Raw genomic sequence first — 24,950 nt, 5'->3', positions numbered from 1 at the left:
GGCCTTGTACGGTTCCGAGGCATTTTATTTATTTATTTATTTATTTATTTTATTTTAATATTTGGGGAAGAACGCGGGGCATCTGTAACCACCATGACACCCCCTCCCCTCACCCCCCCCAAAGAAAATCTCGGGTGCTCCCCGCACCCCCAATCTAGATGATGATGCGAAAAAGCATGAAATCACAGAAATGTAACCTAATTTGTCAATTCAGTGTCTGCATTATTTCTGTATGTCTTGATGTTGATATATTTACATTTCATTGCAAGTATGTGACTTGCTCCATGTGAAAGAAGGTTTTCTAATGTCTAAAAAGATCATGCACAGCAAATAAATAATAGAAATGTCATATTGGTTCAGTGGTTCAGGTAAAGCTTTTACAGCCTACAGAATAATTAGTATTTCCTGGAATACTCAAAGCTTCTCCATGAAGACAACATATTAATATAGGCTTTTACAGGGGAAAAAAGCCCAGTACAGCATATTATTCAATAACTGCATGTTACTGAGATAACCAGTGGCTGTATTACTAATGTCATAACCAATTTAGAGAAGTCTTGAAAAGTACCAGAGGCTTTCAGAGAGCTCATGCAAAATAGCATTGTGAATCAGTGGTAGTTTTTTTTTATATTTCAAGAACATAGCTGCTGAAACCAATGGAAAAACTTTAGGGTCTGTAGCCAGGCCTGGTTTCACAGGCTACCAGTCTGCCCTTCTCCTGGCAGTAAGCACCACGACACTCCATGTAGCAGCAAAATCTCCCAGAGGGGAGGAGGGAGGGCGGGGGGGGGGGGGGGGGGAATATGGGCTACATGTCCAATGCCGAAAGATATAAATGGAGAGAGAGCAGGTAACTAGCAACAAATGTTTAGTATGCGTCCTAGTGTAAAAGTGCCAGGTTACTTCGCAGACTGTTTTCTTGCAAGAGACCAAATTCCAGCTTTTTGCAAACTTAAAGCTGCAGTTCAGGTTTTTTTTTTTACATTTATTTTTTTACTTCAATAGTTTTATGTGTGCAATCTCTAATTAGCTAAAGAACCGTATAGCTGCAGGTCAATTCGTTTTCCATGTATTGATAGGTCGAAATTTGGTGACATATTAAAAGCTGGGATTTGTTTATAATCTGCTTGACTGGCAGTGGAAGCTCATGAATATTCATGAGCACTCCAGCACTGACATGTGCTAGAGGGAGGGCAGGGCTGACAAAGGGGTGTGCCAGGGCTTGTGACAGGACATGAAGGGGCAGTGCCTTAGCAAATGGCTGTTAAAATAGAATACAAGAAAATTGGTCTTTCAAAGTTGTTTTTTTTAAAACAGAAAATGCTAAAAGTATTTTTTCTTACTACAGAACTGATTTATTAAAAAAACACACATGCAGGATATTGACTGAACTGCAGCTTTAATGGGATTGGGGAGGGGGGAGAAGTATGACAAAAACATTTTGAAAATGTGCTGGTACTTATTACTAAAATGGGGTCTCGACATTCTAGAAACGGCAAAATACAAAGAAATCGCACTACCTTATTCAGTAAATATGGAAGCAAAGTTTATGGAATCAACTAAAGTTTGTGATTCTGTATGCAATTGATCAGTTATTTATCTTTTTTGCCGTACTTGGTGAATTTTATTCTCGAGTATAGGTTGATTTTGGTGTCAGCACCCGTTATATGTATACTAAATGTACAACCAATTGTAATTAATATTTAGCAAACACCGAAGCAATTTGGCTTACTTAAAACAAGCACAGTGCACCTTTTAGTGTTTATGCATGTTTTATTTAATGTAATTTATTCTAATACAGTGCATTGTTTTTCTGATTCCGTCTTTAGAGAGCAAAACAGGAGCGTTAGTATTTCCACTTTATTACAAAAGTTACTTGACAGCCTTCTTGTATTGTGTAAAGAGGCTGCATTCTTCTCGGTTGGTTCTGTAATGGGAGAGTAGTCATGCAGTACATTTCCCAGTTGAGCTCCCTTTCAGCACAGCTGAGATCATTGGCTCCTTCAGAGCCGGCAGATTGAATGAGAGTATTGAAGTCCTCACTTACTGTACATGCACACTTTAAATTAGAGGGTATGAAAGAAAAGATATTGTTCAAGCAACTTTCACCTTGACAGCAAAACCATGATTTATGCGGAAATTAGAAAACTGTGTTGTCTTGTTTTGCTTTGTTGTTGGCGTGCAAATTTAATTTGTATTAAGGAAATAAAGCGTGTTGCTAAAATGTAGTACTTAAATGAAACAGATCACAGGTGTTCTGTTATGAAGGGAAATTGGAAATCTACACCAGCAAATTTTCAATCACGTTACAGATTGTATCACTGTATGAAGAGATCACATAAATTATGTAGAAAATATTGGTAAATGCTACCATGTTTGCATGGTGTTTTAACTAGAACTACTTTACTCGAGGGGTGCTCAACTCCAGTCCTCAAGCCCAACAGGTCAGGTTTTCAGGATATCCCAGCTTCAGCACAGGTGGCTCAATCACAGGCTCAGTCGAAGACCTGACCTGTTAGGGGGCTTGAAGAATGGTGTTGAGTACCCCTGCTTTAAGCAACCATAGTTAATTAGAGGGCCTCGTCATAATCGTATGCATACTCTATCTGGATTTGGGCTGTTATGGAGTCTAAAAAGATCCTGAAAAATCAGTATCATTACATTTTTTCTTGAACACTGCTATGTTGTGGTGGATTTTGGGTGAGAACTGAAGAAAGCAGCATCAACAAATTCGCTTGTCATGTTAGTTGTTTTGTATGGGGTCCTCCCAGATCAATATCCAAGAAATATTTTATTTATTGGCGTTTAAACATCGCTATTTTATGTGTCTGAAACAGAAGTAAAAAAAAAAAAGCTTTAAACGTGTTATTTATTTACGTCAAATCTAGTTCATTGTTGGTGATATGAGTTGGGATTAGATGGCAAGGTCAAATAAAAAACACACTCGTTTTCCCCCCGTGTCTTAAATTTGAGGAACAAGAAGGAAGCAGACAAATCTGTAGAGCTATTTCAAGTCATTTCCCTCCATCACAATTTATCTATTTATTTCAGTAACTTCTAACATTTTGGACAGCTTGAATTCATTCAGATTACATTATATTAATTATGGAATATCACTTTCCACCATTGGGGGGTGTCATTACAGACAATTTCTTCATGTTAAACCTTCTTATTGTACACGGTTAATGGTTCGAGAATTGATCATTCAACTAGCTTCCTTATACACGTGAAATGATAAACAACGAATCTCATTCTGCGACCCATTATGTATTTCCTTACCCTTGCAGTATTAGGTTCCTAATGTATTGTCTTTAAGTGCTTCTATAGCTGTCATCTCAGCCATGCCATTTACACTATTTCTCTTCAAGCTATTCTGTGCATAATCATTGTTTTATTATTGTTAGGTAACATATAGAACATATAGAGCCATATTTATTAAGGGATGCTATAGCATGAGGCACTTTCCAGTGCTGGAATATACATTCTTGTCCTTCTGGTGCTAGAAGGTATCTTATTGCATAGTGCTGTTTAGTCAATATGGGCTGTAATGTTTTTGTTGGTTTCATCAACTGATTTCATTCTTCCCACAGATTATGTAACTGGGGAGTAATTGTACTTGAAGATTATTCCTGACGTGTGTGTGTGTGTGTGTGTGTGTGTGTGTGTGTGTGTGTGTGTGTGTGTGTGTGTGTGTGTGTGTGTGTGTGTGTGTGTGTGTGTGTGTGTGTGTGTGTGTGTGTGTATACATACACGCACACACACATCATTTTCTTTGTGTGTCATTGAGGTTTATAATCTCCACTTTTGTTTGTTGACTTTATTTGCCTTTTACAGCCATATTCGTACTGCCTATCTGTTCATGTCAAAATATTTCTTAGTATTTTTTGTTCATCATATCACTCAATTTTTCACGTTCCCAGTATAAACACCGGCTGTCTATGGTTTTTTTGAGTGCCATTTTAATGTTAATTGTGCATATTCACAGATGCTGTGTCCTTCAATAAATGACGAGCTATTTTAAATCTATACTCTGATTGTCAAGGCAAACGACCTTTGAGACAGAAATAAACATAGCATTTCTTGGTATTTTTAACCTGAAAAAAAAAAGTATTTTATAATGTATTTCTAGGTATGATTAACCCTTTCTCTTTCAGAAACTTGCATCACACTATAAAAGCAGCAATACTGCACCCCACCCACTCTTTTAAATCTTATTTTCTTATTTGTACATGTAAAGCACGTGGCAATGTATAATTTTACATTCTTACAATCGTTTGGTGCTCCTGTTATAATTCTGTAACAATCATGATTGTATCTAACATAATGGCTGCTTCCGTCAGTGTAACTCAGCAGCTACAATATATTCTTATATTACTATGGTTACATTATCTATTGTTACAGTTTGCAGCTCAAACTGCTGAAAATATTGGCAACACATGATTACAAACCGGAAAGTGTTGCAAAGATCTTGCACTGCTGGGAAGGTGGGCTAAACCTGCTATAGAAATCAAAGGATGCTTTAAAGCAGCAAAACATGAAATCTTATGTTTGCTTTATTTTTATAAGCAGTTCTGTAGTCTTAGATAATACTTACTATATTTAAAAAAAATGTATTCAACTCTTAATGCCATTTTTAATGACTTTTAACGCATCCTTTGATTTTCTAAAGAGGTTTTAGCACACCTCCCAAGCAGTGCAAGATCTTTGCAACACTTTCCTGTTTGGGATCATTTGTTCTCGATATTCCCAGGGGTTTGAGCTATAAACAATAGTTACATTCATAATATATGGATACATTGTAGCTGCTGAGTTGCATTGACTGAAACAGAGATTATGTTAGGCACACAAACAGGATTTTGACATATTTGTAACGGGAGCATGAAACAATTGCCAGTTTTGGTAAGAATGTAGAATTATATATTGCCACATGCTTTACATATACAAATAAGAAGAAAAAATGGTAATGTAGCATTTCTAAGTATTGGTATTATCTAATACAAATTGGATAGGAAGGAGAGGAGGAAATACAGGTAGTCCTCGTTATCCAACATTTCACTTTAACAACGAATGGCATATCCAACGCTTTAAAATGCAACACTATGGGCTGTTTTTCGACGCCGGAATGCGTTATCCGAAGCCTGAATGCGTTATCCAACGCTTATTGCCACTGATTAACATGGGACTCACTTAACAACGGTTTCACTATTCAACGCTGCTTCCAGGACGGATTCCGTTGGGTAACCGAGGACAGCCTGTAGCTCTTGCGACAGTCAAATGAAACGGATAAGTTGCTAAATAAGGATGGACAAACGTCACAAACTAAAAATGAGACGCAAGGTAGCTAATATAAGATGGAGCGTTAACCTCTTGAAGCTCACAGCAAACAGGGGGAGAGGAAACCGTTATCAGGGTACCTAGGATCAGTATATACGCTATTAGGAGCCACCATATTCGGAATAACTGTTTCCTCTCCCACTGTTTGAGCTCACGGCAAAGGGGTTAAAGCCCAATCTTAGATCAGCTACATTGGGTCTCCTTTTTTAGTTTTTGACTGTTTGTCCATCATTATTTTACTAATTATACCCTAATAAAGGTTACATTGTAATTAATTAATATATACTTAGGATATTGAGTGCTGCCCACAGGGGCTCTTTTCTCTTGTTTCCACAAGTTATTGTTCTTTTATCTAATACTACAGAACTGATTTTTTTTTTAAAATCAACAAAATAAGATTTTACGTGTTTTGCTGCCTGTAGAAACGATATTAAACTGTTTCTTTGACTTGGACTAGTTCTAAATATTTAACATATTGTGAAAACAGTAACCTTTGTTAGCAACATAATGTAAATGTACAGTAGGTCTTATTGTTTTTTTTAATTTATTTTTTAATCTACAGTAGTAGTCTTGTTTTAATGCAAATCTTTTCTCAGTTAGCAGCTCGGTCCCTGCCAGTTGTGCAATCTGACGAGAGACTGCAGCCTTTACTTAATCACCTCAGGTAAGTTGAATATAAATGTCTTTTGCATATATAGTTTAACAGTTGATAGAGCTTATGCAGTCTTTTTACATTATTTTACTTCAAAAGCAAATGTGAATACTTGCTAACTTTCGAGCTAAATCTATATGTGTTGATGAGGGCTATACCCATTTCATAATTTAGCATGGAAATGTTAGGGTGCTAATGTTTGCTACAGGAGATGTACATAATAACATGTTACGTAAAAAGATGCAGTACAAAGTTCCCGTTGCCGTGTGGGTCCTGGAAAAGTCTAGCTTCATCACAGACTGTGTGGTACCTTTTAATGGATCAGCAAGAGTTCTCCATTTAATGGTGTGTGCAGGACAGCGCATGCTATCTATCTTTCATTAAATAATCCAATTTAGGCTGTGCGTCAGTGAATCATTAGAGGTGGGACTTCCTTTATTCACTTGTGTGTGTGTGTGCTTTGGAGACGCAATACTAAGAAAAGTAATTTATCCTTCTCATACTTCGTTATTGTAACAAAAGAGAAAAACAAAAGAGAACCTGCCGTACTCAAAAGAGACGCAGCAACAATATGCTAGAAAAATGAATGTATTCAAATTAACAGCGTGGTACTTACAGTACAAGGGACAGAACAACGTTTTGGCAGCAGTCCACTTGAGAACAAAATAATTGTTTTATTGATTTTAGCATATTGTTGCGTCTTTTGAGTGCTACAGGTTTTCTTTTGTTTTTCTTTAGCGTTTAATAATGGATCACCATCTAACCTGTTCCAGCTCCTTCTTATAGATATGTGTTAACTCTGGTAGTTATTGAGTGCCCACTACTACCTGTTTTTGGTGCTTTGTGATAAAAGGCAAGAAACCTCATTAGATTATTAAAATAATCGGTGCGCTACTTCGGTTCTGTGACTCGCTTAGTAAGGCAATCCGTAACATAACGCTCCCTTTCTTATTCAGTACTTTAAAGAGATTTTAAAGTGGAAAGAAGCGGACATACTACATGTATGTAATGGGAAATGATAAGGATTTAAAGTGAAACTAAAGGCTTCTTAATCAATTTTTGTAAGCAATTATGCTTCAGTTAAGTTTGATGCAATTCGGGAAAAAGTAAATGTAATGCATAAACATTTAGGGTTAAATTTAGAGCATTTAAAAAGCTAGAATATTTACTTTTAGGATCTTCCAGTTATGTAGTGACTACTAATATGATCTTTTATATTGTCATTCAAATGGCGGTAAAAACAATAGTCTAGCACAATCCATGGAGAATCCATGTTGGATAATCACCAAGAAGCAGATTTGTAATGGAACTTGTTTCATACAATGGCACGAAAAGTCCTTTATAAGCAGCTTCAAAATAGACTGCTGAACATTGGATTCCCTTCCTTTGCACCTTGAATGTGTGCTTGGGAGCGGTAATGATTCATCTTGGCCTACTATAAGCAGAGTACGTAGATGCATTGTGCCCACATGGCTTACAAATAACGGCATTAAGCAAGAAATGTCGATGAATTTTTTTGTTTTTAGTTTTAAGAATTCTGGGCTAATTTGTTGTATTAGGTTGATTGCTTTACTGAAGAAAAGGAAAACATTTTGGATCTTTGAGTTGTGGTTTCATCACAGTTTGTAGTTATAGAATTACTTTTCCTATTTCTGCTTTGTTCACCAAAATGCTCTAGTTGCTAATGGTAAAGGTTCAAATGTAGGCTTCTTTCATTTAATAAATCACATGAAGGGATTTGTCTTCCATACAAAGACACAGGGATAAAAAAGGGTGCAGGTGGCAAATAAGAATTGTGACAGAGCCTGTGTTACAGTGCTGCGTGTCACAGCCACATCTGCATTCCACAACATGCATGACCTTACTGACTGCTGAAGCAGGCTGCAGCTTTTTATAGCTCTCCGAGCTTCCAGCATGTCATGCTGCAAACAGCCCTACACCTCCATCACCAGGGTAACGTATTGGAATGTAAACATGTAAACATGTAAATAAAATATAAATCCTGTCCAGCAATGAGGATTTAACCTTATCAGCCTATATAATTACAATTCATTATAATACAAAAAAAAAAGAAGTGAAATGCTAGTTTCTTACTATGAATGATCAGCATGTGAAAGACAATAAAAGAAGACAAACACACCCTTCTTTAGAAAAATGCAAAAATATATTGTGATCCACAGTAGCCCCAGTTCTCACTTACATCATAGGTAATATTGGGGGCTACTGTGGCACACAATATATTTTTGCATTTTTCTAAAGAAGGCAGTTCTTGTCTTTTTTTTTTTCTTGTCTTAAACATATTTGGGGGGTCCCTTGGTAGGACCCAGAAGAGCCGAGGAATCTGGCCTTAGTAGACAAAGCACTGTGACCTTTTTCTTTTGATTCAATCTGGGACTTTAAGTAGAGCACGTAATTGTATGTGTCTGTCTGATGAATGAACAGCAGCCCTACAGCCCTGACGTCAATGGGGATATTTGTTCGAGAACGTCTGGAACAGACGCTTCAAACACTAAGAAATGACCCCCTTAATGTGTGAAAGCAGTCAATCTGCATGTTACTTGATTCTAAGTTGATGTGTTTATGAGCAAAAAGGTTGCCTCAAATTCAATATGGTAGTGCCTATTAGAGCAATTGGGAGACAATCTTCCTTGTAGCAACTCATCTTGCGTAAAACTGAAAATAATACTAAATACAAATGCATATTAAGTTGTTTTTTTTTTTTTGCTACATGCTTCGTATGGCTGTGTGTTTACATTTCAAAGCTCTAAGTCTATGAACTTAAGTGATATAAGACTGGTAGACTCTTTTAAAAGTAATTTACAAGTGTTTAGTTTTTAAAAAGACATCTGTATCATCTGCCCTACATCTTGTTTTTCTTTTTTTATCTCTGATAAACGCATGGGATCTTTGTAAATCAGTATCGCTGACCTTAGGATGAGAGGAGAGTTCTCGAAAGCTTGTCTTATAATATCTGTTGATAGTCCAAATAAAAAGGTCATAAAAACTTAATGCTAAAGTACTCATTTACGCTGCACTATCAGTAGGGTTGCCAGGTGTCCAGTATTAAACCAGACTGTCCTGTATTTGGACACACTGTCCAGTAAAAAAGTAGAGGTAATACTGCACATGTATGTATGTGTTCGGTATTGCATCTCTGGACACAGTAACCTGACCGGCTTGGGGGGACCACTGGCTTTTCGGAGCAGGGAGAGAGCAGGCGTGTTGCTAGGGGGCTGGGCAGATTCCTGCATCCTGATTGGCTGCATTACCCAGGAGGAGGTGTTTGGGGCCTCTGACCAAGGAGAGGAGGAAACAGCATGGAGCAGAGGTGTGTGTGTGTCTCTCTCGAGCGCATCACACCTTTCACCATTGTGTCCAATATTTTTAGATAAGCCACTTGGCAACCCTAATCGCAACGGGACTAACACAGCCGTTTCTACTTAATTCATGAAGCGCCCATAATTTAGTCTGCTTTCTGCTGACTGCAGTCGGTAAAAAACCTCAAACTTTATTTTATGACGTTTAATGTCATAAGGGGGATTGCAACTTTGAATACATTAATGGGATTTATATTATTATAACCTATTTGATAAAATGTCTGTTTTTGAGTTGCATATTGTTGACATGTAGGTAAATGATTCTCTCATATATTTTATTCCACGTTTTGATTAACCAAAGCTAGGGTAATTTCTTTGTTTTTCCCACTGCTATGCGACTGAATATCGGAGCGTTTGATACTCATGTAAGACATGATCAGGAAGTGGTGTATTAGTGCGAGACTTCTTATGCTATGCTCTTGATATGTGTTCTATGATGGACCAGCAAGCACTGTGATTCAACGTTCCTCACTGTGGTGGTTTCAATATCCTCTTCTCCCCCTCTCAGCCCCTTTCTTTTACTCCACTTCTCTCTACCTCTCACTTTCTCAGCATAGTCTTCTCCCTCTACCCCTCACTCCCACTCTCACACTGTGCCCCTTTTCATTTTGGAATCTGTGTTGCCCTCTCTGGACCTTCCTCCATGGACAGGATGTCTTGAAATAACACATGCTTAACCAATTGGGAATAGGCCTAATTATCACCAGGACAACTTGCTTAGATATGCACTTACCTGAAAAATAAAATACTCTGTTGGTAGTTGCCCTTATGGTCTGAACGTGCGCACCACTGATTTTGGATGTGCTGATCCGGTGTGGCCTTGAACCCCACTACTCCACAATAATTACAATGAACAGAAAACGGCAACATTCGCAGCAAGCAGCTGTTCTACTTTTTTGGTGTTCCCGTTGGTAATTTTTGGCCTATGCTGCTTGAAGAAAGCCACTTGCTGATGTGATGGAAACACCCAATTGTACTGCCAATGCAGCTACAACCCATTTACTTCCCAACCACATTAACTCCACGTTAATTAATTGTGGTACATTGACACAAGGATGCTTTTTGTTGTACGTAAATCAGGGTTGGAAACATCCCAGGCGCCTGTGCTGCTGGCAGTGCTAACTGACTGGTCAGCCACCGCCGCGACAGGCAACACCACTCCTCCTCATGCTTTCCTTGCACAATGTCAGAGCAGGATCGTGTCAGTGACTGACAGACGAGTCATTACTGCAAGTCTAACAGTGGGAGCGGGGGTGAGGCGAAGTGAGTGTGTGGCTGCGAGTGCGAGGCTGCCTGTGCGTCACAGTAGCGCACTAGCACACACATTGACAATCGGAGCCGGGAGGTGGAGTTGATCTGCTGTGACAGCCCCTGCCCTCTTCTCACCTCCTACCCCCATGCTCTCCTCCCCCCTCCCCTTCCCCCGCGCTCTCTCTCTCCCCACTCCCTCCTTTCTCTCCCCCCTCCCTCCTTTCTCTCCCCCCTCCCCCCTTTCTCTCCCCCTTCCCCCGTTCTCTTCCCCTTCCCTCCGTTCTCTTCCCCTTCCCCCTTCCCCGCGCTCTCTTCCCCCTTCCCCGCGCTCTCTTCCCCCTTCCCCGCGCTCTCTTCCCCCTTCCCTGCGCTCTCTTCCCCCTTCCCCGCGCTCTCTTCCCCCTTCCCCGCGCTCTCTTCCCCCTTCCCCGCGCTCTCTTCCCCCTTCCCCGCGCTCTCTTCCCCCTTCCCCGCGCTCTCTTCCCCCTTCCCCGCGCTCTCTTCCCCCTTCCCCGCGCTCTCTTCCCCCTTCCCCGCGCTCTCTTCCCCCTTCCCCGCGCTCTCTTCCCCCTTCCCCCGCGCTCTTCCCCCTTCCCCCGCACGCTCGCTCTTCCCCCTTCCCCCGCACGCTCGCTCTTCGCACGCTCGCTCTTCCCCCTTCCCCCGCGCGCTCGCTCTTCCTTCTTCCCCCGCGCGCTCGCTCTTCCCCCTTCCCCCGCGCGCGCGCTCTTCCCCCTCACCCCCGCGCGCTCGCTCTTCCCCCTCACCCCCGCGCGCTCGCTCTTCCCCCTCATCCCCGGGCGCTCGCTCTTCCCCCTTCCCCTGCGCGCTCGCTCTTCCCCCTCATCCCCGCGCGCTCGCTCTTCCCCCTCACCCCCGCGCGCTCGCTCTTCCCCCTCACCCCCGCGCGCTCGCTCTTCCCCCTTCCCCCGCGCGCTCGCACTTCCCCCTTCCCCCGCGCGCTCGCTCTTCCCCCTTCCCCCGCACGCTCGCTCTTCGCACGCTCGCTCTTCCCCCTTCCCCCGCGCGCTCGCTCTTCCCCCTTCCCCCGCGCGCTCGCTCTTCCCCCTTCCCCCGCGCGCGCGCTCTTCCCCCTTCCCCCGCGCGCTCGCTCTTCCCCCTCACCCCCGCGCGCTCGCTCTTCCCCCTCACCCCCGCGCGCTCGCTCTTCCCCCTCATCCCCGGGCGCTCGCTCTTCCCCCTTCCCCTGCGCGCTCGCTCTTCCCCCTCATCCCCGCGCGCTCGCTCTTCCCCCTCACCCCCGCGCGCTCGCTCTTCCCCCTCACCCCCGCGCGCTCGCTCTTCCCCCTTCCCCCGCGCGCTCGCTCTTCCCCCTTCCCCCGCGCGCTCGCTCTTACCCCTCACCCCCGCGCGCTCGCTCTTACCCCTCACCCCCGCGCGCTCGCTCTTACCCCTCACCCCCGCGCGCTCGCTCTTACCCCTCACCCCCGCGCGCTCGCTCTTACCCCTCACCCCCGCGCGCTCGCTCTTCCCCCTCACCCCCACGCGCTCGCTCTTCCCCCTCACCCCCGCGCGCTCGATCTTCCCCCTCACGCGCTCGCTCTTCCCCCCCTCACCCCCGCGCGCTCTCTCTTCCCCCCCTCACCCCCGCGCGCTCTCTCTTCCCCCTCTCACCCCCGCACGCTCGCTCTTCCCCCTCACCCCCCCGCACTCGCTCTCCCCCCTTCCCCCGCGCTCTTCCCCCTTCCCCCGCGCTCTTCCCCCTTCCCCCGCGCTCTCTTCCGCCTTCCCCCGCGCTCTCTCTCCCTTCCCCCGCGCGCTCACTCTTCCCCCTTTCCCCGCGCGCTCTTCCCCCTTCCCGCGCGCTCATTCTTCCCCCGCACGCTCGCTCTTCCCCCTTCCCCCGCACGCTCGCTCTTCCCCCTTCCCCCGTGCGCTCGCTCTTCCCCCTTCCCCCGCGCGCTCGCTCTTCCCCCTTCCCCCGCGCGCTCGCTCTTCCCCCTCATCCCCGGGCGCTCGCTCTTCCCCCTTCCCCCCGCGCGCTCGCTCTTCCCCCTCACCCCCGCGCGCTCGCTCTTCCCCCTTCCACCGCGCGCTCGCTCTTCCCCCTTCCCCCGCGCGCTCGCTCTTTCCCCTTCCCCCGCGCGCTCGCTCTTTCCCCTCACCCCCGCGCGCTCGCTCTTACCCCTCACCCCCGCGCGCTCGCTCTTCCCCCTCACCCACGCGCGCTCGCTCTTCCCCCCTCACCTCCGCGCGCTCGCTCTTCCCCCCTCGCCCCGCGCGCTCGCTCTTCCCCCTCGCCCCCGCGCGCTCGCTCTTCCCCCCTCGCCCCCGCGCGCTCGCTCTTCCCCCTCCCCCCCGCTCTTCCCCCCTCGCCCCCGCTCTTCCCCCCTCGCCCCCGCGCGCTCGCTCTTCCCCCCTCGCCCCCGCGCGCTCGCTCTTCCCCCCTCGCCCCTGCGCGCTCGCTCTTCCCCCCTCGCACCCGCGCGCTCGCTCTTGCCCCCGCGCGCTCGCTCTTCCCCCATCGCCCCCGCGCGCTCGCTCTTCCCCCCTCGCCCCCGCGCGCTCGCTCTTCCCCCCTCGCCCCCGCGCGCTCGCTCTTCCCCCCTCGCCCCCGCGCGCTCGCTCTTCCCCCCTCGCCCCCGCGCGCTCGCTCTTCCCCCCTCGCCCCCGCGCGCTCGCTCTTCCCCCCTCGCCCCCGCGCGCTCGCTCTTCCCCCCTCGCCCCCGCGCGCTCGCTCTTCCCCCCTCGCCCCCGCGCGCTCGCTCTTCCCCCCTCGCCCCCGCGCGCTCGCTCTTCCCCCCTCGCCCCCGCGCGCTCGCTCTTCCCCCCTCGCCCCCGCGCGCTCGCTCTTCCCCCCCTCACGCGCGCTCTCTCTTCCCCCCTCACGCGCGCTCTCTCTTCCCCCCTCACGCGCGCTCTCTCTTCCCCCTCACCCCCGCGCGCTCTCTCTTCCCCCTCACCCCCGCGCGCTCTCTCTTCCCCCCTCACCCCCGCGCGCTCTCTCTTCCCCCTCACCCCCGCGCGCTCGCTCTTCCCCCTCACCCCCGCGCGCTCGCTCTTCCCCCTCACCCCCGCGCGCTCGCTCTTCCCCCTCACCCCCGCGCGCTCGCTTTTCCCCCTCACGCCCGCGCGCTCGCTCTTCCCCCTCACCCTCGCGCGCTCTCCCCCCCTCACCCTCGCGCGCTCTCTCTTCCCCCCCCTCGCCCTCGCGCGCTCTCTCTTCCCCCCCTCGCCCCCCGAGCGCGCTCTTCCCCCCTCACGCGCGCTCTCTCTTCCCCCCTCACGCGCGCTCTCTTTTCCCCCCTCACCCCTGCGCGCTCTCTCTTCCCCCCTCACCCCTGCGCGCTCTCTCTTCCCCCCTCACCCCTGCGCGCTCTCTCTTCCCCCCTCACCCCCGCGCGCTCTCTCTTCCCCCCTCACCCCCCCGCGCTCTCTCTTCCCCCTCACCCCCGCGCGCTCTCTCTTCCCCCTCACCCCCGCGCGCTCGCTCTTCCCCCTCCCCCCGCGCTCTCCTTTCGCAGCAGTTGCCCTGCCCTATGTAGTTGTATGATGCGAAATGTTTACACCTTTTCCCATTGCAACTTACTACTTCTCCGTAGTATGAAGAAGGGATTTTCAGCATCACAAAACGTTGCTGTAAACCTCAAAGCCCGACAGGAAATTTGTTCAGTATATTTAAATGCATCTGCTTCATTTCCCGTCTCTCTCTGCCGGGTGTTTATTCTGTAAATTGGTAAAAGTCTGTCAAGAAGAGCTGTGGGAGAACTCCAGCACAGCATGGAAGTAATTAATTTGACACTCCTGGCTGCTTGTTTTTTTAAATACTGGCTTAGTTTAATTGGGTGTAATAGTGGACCACCTTGAGTTGTAGTTTGACTTTGCGGTTTAAGAATTTTTTTTTTTTTAATGAAAAAAGAGAAATTAATTGGAAATGTTTTGTAATAGTGTAATTATTACTTTTGCTCTGGAACTACTGTACTCACTTGTTCTTTACAGGATATGTTATGAGCAAACATTGCGGTAATATAATGGTAAAAAGATTGTAAGTGAGGAATTCATCAATTATTAATCATTGATTTTTATGTAAGGGGCATTTGTTAATGTAACTCTGCATCTTTAGATTTCTTCTACAATATATTGGGATGGAACTATAGATTAAGCGAGCCAATTACATTGCAGGATAACATAGAAGTTGTCAATGAAACTTATTTAACGGAGCCTGCAAACAGTAATTGAGAATGCAAAATGAGCTTTGATTATATCACAAATTACTTTGTAACTTTGCACCTTCATTTTCTCCATAATTTTTTGTAACCATGCTGTCATGTATGGCAAACCTGTGAGCACGTGACCTGCATACGGGACAGGGGTTAATACACAGCTCGCAAGCTGGCCCACTTTTCACCTTCGCAAAGGTCCCTCAAATGTACCATCTGTCACAAACAGCACACAAATATGCATGCGACTTAGATATGCAATCAAGGTTAATACACAGGGCTCCTCCTCCCAACTCACTTTTTTTCTGCGTAAGGTACTTTCAAGTACTGTACCTTTAATATTAACTTCTTACTCAATTGCAATCATGTCTATTCAATTCCACCACCCAAGAAATCTGCAAAATATGTTACATAGTTACATAGTAGATGAGGTTGAAAAAAGACATGTCCATCAAGTTCAACCTATGCTAAATTTAGACCAGATACTTTATCCTATATCTATAATTACTTATTGATCCAGAGGAAGGCAAACAAAAAACCCCATGGTTATATCATCCAATGATATCTCATAAAGGGGAAAATAAATTCCTTCCTGACTCCAACAATTGGCAATCGGATTACTCCCTGGATCAAAATTCTTCCCATGTATACTTATTTGGTACATCCCTGTATACCTTTCCTTTCTAAAAAGATGTCCAACATTTTTTTGAACAAATCTATTATATCTGCCATCACTGTCTTCATGGGTAATGAATTCCACATTTTAACTGCCCTTACTGTAAAGAACCCTTTCCTTTGTTGCTGGTGAAATCTCCTTTAACCCAACCTAAAGGGATGCCCCCGAGTCCTTTGTACCGCACTTGGGATAAAGCGTTCTTTTGAAAGCTCCTTGTACTGTGCCTGAATATATTTGTATATAGTTATCATATCCCCTCTTAGACGCCTCTTTTCTAATGTAAATAAATCTAACTTAGCTAGCCTCTCCTCATAAGTTAGATTGTCCATCCCCTTTATTAATTTGGTGGCTCTTCTCTGCACTCTCTCTATTTCCATAATGTATTTTCTTAGTGCCCAAAATTGTACTCCATATTCAAGGTGTGGTATTACTAATGCTTTGTAAAGGGGGCATAATTATATTTACTTCCCTTCCATCCATTGCCGGTTTAATGCAAGATAAGATCTTGTTTGCCTTTGCAGCTACTGCATGACTTTGGGCACTATTGCTAAGCCTGCTGTCTACAAGCACTCCTAAAGCATTCTCCATCAAGAATTAACCCGATCTATCCCCATTTAATTTGTAAGTCACCTGTTTATTCTTGCTTCCAAAATGCATAACCTTACATTTATCTGTATTAAACCTCATCTGCCATTTACCTGCCCAAGTTTCCAGTCTCTCCAAGTCCTTCTGAAGAGAAATTACATCCTGCTCAGATTCTATGTCCTTACACAATTTACTATCATCAGCAAAGATGGAGACCTAGCTCTCGATACCAACCTCAAAGTCATAAACAATTTAAAAGGCAGGGGTCCCATTACCGATCCCTGAAGTACTCCACTCACGACTTTAGCCCAACCTGAAAAAGTTCCATTTATGACAACCCTCTGTTGTCTGTCCTTCAACCAGTTTTCAATCCAGGTGCATATATTTTTACTGAGTCCAATTTGCTTTGTTTTGTACACCAACCTCTTGTGTGGAACCGTTTCAAAAGCCTTTGCAAAATCTAAGTGGACCACATCAACTGCATTAACCTGGTCTAAATTCCTACTTACCTCCTCAATGAAACAAATAAGGTTAGTTTGGCATGATCTATCCTTCATAAATCCATGCTGACTATTACTAATCATTTTGTTTTCCATTCGGTATTTCTGAATATTATCCCGTATTAAACCTCCAAGTAGTTACCCCACTATTGAAGTCAGACTTACAGGTCTGTAATTCCCTGGTTGTGATCTAGCTTCCTTTTTAAATATAGGCACCACATCTGCTTTACGCCAATCTTGTGGTACTGAGCCTGTTGAAACTGAGTCCTTGATTATTAAATGTAATGGTTTGGCTATTACTGAACTTAACTCCTTGAGAACTCTTGCATGTATGCCATCGGGGCCAGGTGCCTTTTTTACTTACATTTTTTTCAAGCCGCTTATGAACTTCTTCCTCTGTTAACCAATTGTTCATTAATATGGAGGTTGTGGCTTTCTCCTGCGCCACTAAAATTGAAATTGATTCTTCCCTGGTAAACGCAGAGGCAAAGAATTTGTTTAATACCTCTGCTTTTTCCGTATCTCCAATAATCTGCCTGCCCATCTCATACTGAAAGGGTCCTATATTTTCTTTTCTCATTTTTTTGTTATTAAGGTACTTAAAGAACTTTTTAGGGTTGATCTTACTTTCTATTGCAATCCTTTTTTCATTATCTATAAGGGATTTTATTTACTCTTGTAGAAAAGTAAATCCCCACCATTTCATGGAAGCTTGCTCTGTAAAACATCAAGGTAGTACTTTCTCTCACTCCTTTTAATTTATATCAGTACCCTTGCCATTCAGCATTTTCAATTATGCTTTTTCAGAATTGTAATGGCATTTTATGCAAAGTCTGCAAATAAATCAGCGTAGGAGTTTTCCACAAAATCCTAATTGTGGAGATATTCCCAGAGCAGGCCAGAAGAGCAGGCATTCTGCGCCACCATTACTTCCCCTACTTTTCAGTGCAGTGGCTAATTTTCTCTTTCTGGAAATGTGGATTTGCAGAATTCAATGAGGGCTTGTATTTGCAGTATTTAACCAGTACCTATACAGTGACATGCATCCCATTTTCACTATATCATTGGATAATAAATAGCAGAGGAATACTACATTATCATCATTTCTAGGAATTGTTGGAGCTTCACTGATATTTTAGAAAGATAATAGGTTTCCTATGTTTACTCATAATTACGTAATAAACAAGCAATTTTAAACTAAAGCCCTATAATTAAATATATAAGACACATGATTTAAAAACACACTGCAAACATCCCATAAAAAATTATAATTGTGTACTCATTGGACAGTTTGTTTTGTTTTATTGAAATGTAGTCCTAATACTATTTTTGTTTTTTTAGCCATTCATATATCGGGCAAGACTTCAGTTCACAGAGAAACACCGGGAAAATTTCCCTTGAACAAATTGATGCAGTAAGTATTGCATAATACTTTGGATTTGCTTCAACATGAGTGCTAATGTATCTACAAAAAAAGTATGTTATTTAATGTCTGTGAGCTCTGGTGTATATTAAATGCCCAGTGGAAGCGCTCAGTGGATGCTTACTCTGAATTGTCAATCTTTTGATACTAATGTGAGAGCCTGTGGATTTTGAGTTCTTTTTAAAAAACGTTAAATCTTAAAAAATGTATATTTTTAAAACAAAAATATAGCATCCTAGCCTTTAAAACGTTCGTTTGGATGATTTTCCTATTTTCCGGGACACAGAGAGGCTCTGGAACTGCCCTGGTTTTACCACGATTCAGAAGATTTGAGCCCTGGGCATGATGGCAAAAGAATAATAAAGAAGGGGAACGTGGCATACCAATGCCCAATATTTGTTGGTTTGTTTGCTAGGATATTTTCTTTTTATCTGAAAGTGTCGTGAAAACAGAGGCTCATCCTCTTTTACAAGGTTGGCCCCTCGCTGTAAGATATGGATGATTTTGTTACAGGAGTCTCATTGCTTCAGATAAAATGCTGCTTTAAAGGTACAATCCCACAGTCGGACAGTTTATTTCTATGGGGCCTCTCAATCGATTGTTTTTTTTGTTGTTTTTTTTGCTTACATTTATTCCACTGTGTGACCAGGGAGGCACGAGCTTCCCCCCCTCACCTAGAATTATTTATGTGTAGTGTACCAATAACGAGAAGACACAGTCTGGAGGTAAAATGGGTGCGGCTTTGTTTATTAATAATAAACATAATCATAACTGAGGTAGCGTGCTGCCCGTCCGCGCCAGAAAGTGCTCGGTGCTGGGCAATGCAAGAGGGGGCACCCGGAAGTACGTCCCGGTGACCTTCCCCCTCGCTTCAACCTGCTTTACCAGCCCCGAGCCCCCCCTGGCAGGACAAGCACCTACCCCCCCCCCCCCAACTGCCGCTGCGACAAAAGCAAATTGGCCCCGCAATAACCACTCCGTCCGGATCTTTCCGTCTTTCCTTGCGTATGCATTTATTTTTCGCTTCCTGCAACATAAAGAAATGTTAACCTGCCCAGCAAACTTCAGATCCTGCGCTAAACTAGGGATTTATCCTTGGTCAGCCAGGAGCAAGAGGCCGGACCTCCCTCCTGGCTGCCGGTTTTATCATTGAAGCCCCTCCCCCGGCCGCTCTTGCGGCCAATCCGGTTCCCCCCCCCCCGGTCACGTGCTGTGCCGCCCATTCAGGCTAGGCCCGCTTCATTCTCATCAGAGAACCAATAAAGTTAAGTTAAGGTGAAGGGCAGGGGCCCTCTGGCTGTACAAGCGGTAGTTGAACATACAGTGATTTCACAAGTCAGAGCAAATCAAACCCATCCCAAGTCTGACTTAAAATGACATTAAAAATACTGATGTACATAGGTGTACATTTGAGTTAAAAAAATAAGTACAAATTACCCAGGTGAGACCCCATAAACATGTCACTGGAATTAAAAAAAAAACTAAACTGGGGGGGAAAATCCCCAAAGACGCCTCTTAATTGTGTGCACACTTAGATGAGTAGTTCAAGACAGTTTTAACATTGAACCTCGTTGGATCAGAGTTGCGAAGATACTTTAAAACATAAAGTTTATTCAAATAATATATAATAAATTGTGCATTAAAATCTGAAAGGGGAGGAGAGAATAGTACGTCACTTGTTTATTTTGGGCCTTGAAGGGACTGTACATTTAACTCTGTGGCTGCCAGAGGATCCTGCAACTCTGACCAATGTGTTCAGGCCCCTCTGACAGCCAAAAAGTAAAATTTTGACATAATTCCCATGTGGGTTGCTTGAAACATTAAGTTTTTACTTTTCTTTTGACTTTAATGGCTGGGTCAACCTATGTTAATATTTATTTTATCTTGGAGCCAATACATTTGTTTTATTTCCCTTTGTTTTTCTTGCAGCTCTCATCAAAGTCATTTCCCCTCTGCATGCGCCAGCTCCACAAGTCTCTGAGAGAGAATCACCATCTGCGTCATGGAGGCCGCATGCAGTATGGCCTTTACCTCAAGGGCATTGGTCTAACGCTGGAGCAGGCGCTGCAGTTCTGGAAGCTGGAATTTATAAAGGGAAAAGTAGACTCTGAAAAGGTATGCATTATTAACTCAATCATTAGAAGTTGGGCACTTCGCAATCGCAAGCATTGAATCTTTAAAACTAAGGGACAGATTAATTACGGTCCGATGCAGGATAGCGCACCCGATCCGGCATTTACTGACAGTAAAATTAACGATTGTTAACGCCGGATCGGGTGCGTTACCCTTCATCAGACCATAGTTAAACTTTTATCAAGTTAATACATTTTGGTTTTATAGCCAAGATACATTTTTTTTGTGAGACTATCATGCAAGGCATAAAACATTTTTTTCTATTATTATTATATATCAAAGAAAATAGGCCCACGTTTTACTCGGATACGTAGAAAGAGGATTATCCCACAGAAACGCCACAACAGGTATTGTTCCCTCACAGATCTGATAGCTTTTCATAGACCTCCCCCGTCCACCATACTCAGGGATTTTCTCTCATCTTCTACTACTCATTCCCCACAAACGCTCTGATATATACCTCCCTCACCTCTAGTTATATTATGAGACCTGTGACGTGCAGGAACTGAGGAACTGCCTGTAGTAGTAGAGTACAATATAGTTACAGATCCTGGCATCTCATCTTCCCAGGGGAAAGTCTGCATATATTTTTCCTGTGTACCTGTTCCTGTTATCAGTTGCATGCTGCTTTTTTGTTTACATTAACAGACCAACAAAACATGTTATCAAGATATCTAATAACACAAGTATTAAGGGGAAGCGGTGTGACCTTTCCTGAACCTAAAGTATGGTATACATATACTGTAGTTTTAGGCACAGTGTGCATAGCATCCAAAAAAGATATATTGAAGGCCAGCACCTTTAATTAAAGCAAACTTCTCCTTCGTAGTTCATGTTACATGGGAATACACAGTTACAGGGGAAAGCACCTGAAACCATTCCCCGTTTATGCAGTGTCCCTCAAATCCTTATTTTGGTAAACAAAATATCTTGCCAACGGCCCAAGAGTTCAGTTCATAAATTATTTTGCAAAACATACTCAACAAACATACAGGTTTTGGCAGCACTATTCATTTTGTCTGCACTTATACAGATACAGTATATGCCTCCTAAAACTTACCTTACTCCAATTAGCTTCCAGGCTCACAAGAATATTTGTTTCCTAATAAAATAAATGCAATAAAGTTATTTCCTTTAGGTAAGCTGCCACTGTGTTAGCTTGTATCTCAGCTGATCCATGAATTTGGGGTTGCTGGGTGGTGACGAGCATTTGGGGGTTGTTTGACCATAAACAAAATAGGTTGTACAAAGAAAATCAACTAAAAGGATACAGGAAATGCAACAAAATCATCAACTTGTACACTGCAGAAGGAAGGAGGATACAACGGGAACTTCAAACTGCAGCAAAGATATACTGGCAAATTACAGGATGAAACCATTTTTGATGGAGAGAGGAATTCTGAAATGAGAAACCCTTGATGCTCGGGGGAAATGCCAGGGAGCACACTTGAAGGGGTAGTGGATTCATGGAACATCCTCCCTGCAGATTTAGTATTGCAAATTGCTTGGGGATAGCATGGGCAAATGGCTCAACTTGCACTCCCTACTTTTCAGCAATTCTATGTTTGCATGACCAATGGAAATGCATTGTATGTATGTGTGTACCTATATATATACTGAGTGGTTTTAAAAATACCAAGGAAGGATATAGTTAATCATTTCCTTTAAGAATTCCATGCAGTCTGTTTGACTGCTGCCCAGTCAAATTTCAATTCCATTAAAAGCAAATCTTGAAGACCAGGGTGCTGTACGTCACAAGATACTGTAAAGAGGCAATCCAAACATCTGATTCTTTTTTGCAGTTTATTTTTAACATAGGATTGCAGCTTGGGGTCTCGGGAGCTGAACCCCATTCATTTAAGATCAAGGGACCCCCTGCTTACGGAGGTACAGTCTCCCGTAGGAGGTGCCGGTGGCGCTCCACTTGGCTAGCAGGGCTCACGTAATGGCGGGATTTCAAAGTTCCTGCATCTGGCGAGCCAATAAGAGCCCGCGCCGTCATAAGGTTCGGCTTCCTATTGGCCAGCGTGATGCGGGAGCTTTCAACTTTGACGAGCTACCGGCAATAAATTTGGAGGTCTGTATCTCTGGAGCCACTGGGCCCCCGGAGCTGAAATGAATGGGGTTCAGCTCCACAGACCCCCTACTTCAAACCTGTGTGGGATAAAAAAAATTTTTTTTTTAAGGTACACAAATTGCTCCTTTAAAGCTTTAACTGCTGTGGGAGGGGGGAGGGAGTGAGGAAGCAGAAGATGATATGAAAAATCCTATAACTGCAAGATTGAAGCAAAGTGTAGGTTATGACAGCATGGAATTTGTGTAGGAAATGATTTCACTATAGCTGCATACCCGATTGAATCAAATGTGTGAAGTGGATGTGCTTGCAGAGCTTACAGTGGTGCTTAGTACATAAGTACCAAAGCAAGAGATGTCATTTCCAAAGTGTCTGCTTTACCAAGTATTACAAATTATAAATGATACTAAAGCAAAGGCTCCATTTAACTGGAAGGGGAATTGAATTTATGGTAGGGAATCTAACAAAAGAAAACTGCCAAGAGAAAAAAAAAATCTTTCTGGATATGAGACACGAGCTTGTAAATTGGGCAAGATGCAGCATTTTTCTTTATGACAGATGAAAAGCGGTGCAAGTTTGTACAAGTAAATATTTGATGATTCATACAGTAGCTGCCTGTAGCAATATGAAAAAGAATGCAAGAAAGACCCGAATTGATTTTTGCTACTTTATCTGTGGGGGCTTTTAATTTGTTACTAATACACTGGTGTAGTGTTTTAGCTCACCATCATTTACCCAGCAACCCCATCCTTTTAATTTAGGCAGGAGGAAAAGGTGTCTCTGAAATGTAGATAATTGTTAACTGTGGAATAATTTGAGGCAAAGAACATGTCTAATGCACAGCGTGCAATGTATTTCAAGGACAATGCGCTATAGTCCAAGGAGAATGTAATGTCTAACAGAATTGAATATAGAATTATGGATTACTTGTAGAGAATAGAAATACTCTGCCTTTTTCCTATTAGCTGGATAATGTCAACAGAGAGAAGTGGCAGAGTTAACAAATCTATGAAAATATACTAAAATAGGATAACATCCTGCCATAATGGGAGAGCTGTACTTTGGAGGCTCTTGTTTGACTCACCTAATTATAAAAAGGGCAGTGCAATGTTATTACACATAATAAATCATAACACATCTATTCCAGTATGTTTCTTCAATAGTGTGAATATTTTCAGAGATGAAATACATGTCATAATAAAATATTAGGTTTGCATATTTGTTTATTAGCACTCTATAAACATCTTCTTGATTTATGCAGTTTCTTGATTAGTTTGCATTTGTTGACATAATATTGTAACATTACTAACTTGGAAAGGAATTAGATTATTATTATTTATGCTGTCGCATTTGGTAGCCTGGAATAGAAATTGTACAAGCCTCTCATGCGTGCTAGATTTTGAGACTGACCTGGGCAGAGGACATCATTGTGCCGCTGTATCCACTTTCTCTGTGATTTTCCAAGTTGTAAAGATTTCTCAAATAAAACACGTCACTGAATAAATAGTCTACACTGTTAACAATACAATGTGAGAGTCCTGAACATTCAGAAAATCCTGGTTATCAAGTACAATATAATAATACTTCCCCCGAGGAAGTCACTCACGTGCCAAAACACGTCGGGACACTTGCTGACGTGATTGACGTTCACCGCGGAGAAACTGAGACCGCGTGTAGAGAAGAATTTCATCTCTATACTGTTGCGGCTGTTTGTATGCGACACGCTGGTGGAGACCAGCTGGATATTGCCGGCACTGGGGGTGTTGTGGACTCGTATCTACTGCCCTGCATCATCTTAGATGGGTCCATGCTGAGGCTTTCCGCACGGCCCACCTTCCATGTACTGACATTGTACCCGTTCTCCATCTCGTTGACGTCAACCTTGCAGAGTTTTCCTTAAATGCCTGTTTCTACTCCACTTTGTGAGTGCATGTCCTGGCGACTGTCTCTTTTATCTTTAATAAGTTGCATAACAGTATTATGCTCTGGAGCTTGCACTTCTTTTTTCATAATAAGAATATATATATATATATATATTTTTTTTTTTTTTGTTTGTTTTATTTTTTTTAAATAGAGATTGTACGAATGTTTTTTTTTTTTTTTTACCATATTCTACAACACAGCAAATTACAAGGAATCCAATTAAGCTGGTTTTCCAAGAGAGTCCCTGTTTAAAAAGTTGTATTCACCACAATGGTCCTCCTCAAAACCATTTTCGTTTCTATACTTTTGGTACATTTGTTGTTAATTTTCTTCTGTTAAATATCTGAACAAAGAGGCCTTCACCAAGGCACTTTTATGCACATTAAGTATATTCAATGTTTTTAGTCATTCATAGTGTTGGGATGAAATTTCAAGTTTGTATTAGTTATTCTGAGTTTAAATTAAATCATTAAATTAATTTCAGTGTTTGGGGTAATTATGTTCGGTAGTATCTAGACTTTTAAATGCAGAGTTTTGGCAAATTCAAGACTTGGTTCCCCCCAAGTATTTAGCTATCGAACTGCTGGTTTTCCACAGTCCTTGGAAAAGAAAACAAAATGCAAGGGAAGCGTGGATAAATAAAACTAAAATAACCTTAGAGATTCAAGGTGGGCTGGGTAATAGTACAGCCAGACTAACGTAGCATCACCCCAGTGCATACGGGTTCCGTCCGAGCCACCGTCAATACACTGTGGAGAAACTTAGCAAGGGATGGGTTAACCAATGGCAATAAAATATATTTTCTACACTTATACTTGTACATCAGATAATTCTTTATCTC

At 43.5% G+C, this 24,950-nt stretch overlaps 1 protein-coding gene across 2 annotated transcripts in view; it reads left to right on the top strand.

Annotated features, from left to right (window-relative positions):
- Positions 1-24,950, top strand: part of PRIM2 (DNA primase subunit 2) — a 225,584-nt gene that overhangs the window by 123,538 nt on the left and 77,096 nt on the right. The window contains exons 8-10 of one of the 2 annotated variants that reach the window (XM_075598112.1): positions 5,931-5,998; positions 17,898-17,970; positions 19,909-20,094. The exons of the other annotated variant lie outside the window; for it this stretch is intronic. Of the exons in view, the coding sequence (XP_075454227.1) occupies positions 5,931-5,998; positions 17,898-17,970; positions 19,909-20,094 (327 nt within the window). The remainder of the gene's footprint in view (positions 1-5,930; positions 5,999-17,897; positions 17,971-19,908; positions 20,095-24,950) is intronic. 2 annotated transcript variants of the gene reach the window in all.

The sequence above is a fragment of the Ascaphus truei genome, chromosome 4 (genome assembly GCF_040206685.1).
Source record: "Ascaphus truei isolate aAscTru1 chromosome 4, aAscTru1.hap1, whole genome shotgun sequence".
In the NCBI taxonomy this organism is placed as follows: domain Eukaryota; kingdom Metazoa; phylum Chordata; class Amphibia; order Anura; family Ascaphidae; genus Ascaphus; species Ascaphus truei.
This window is presented reverse-complemented; position numbering and strand designations above follow the sequence as displayed.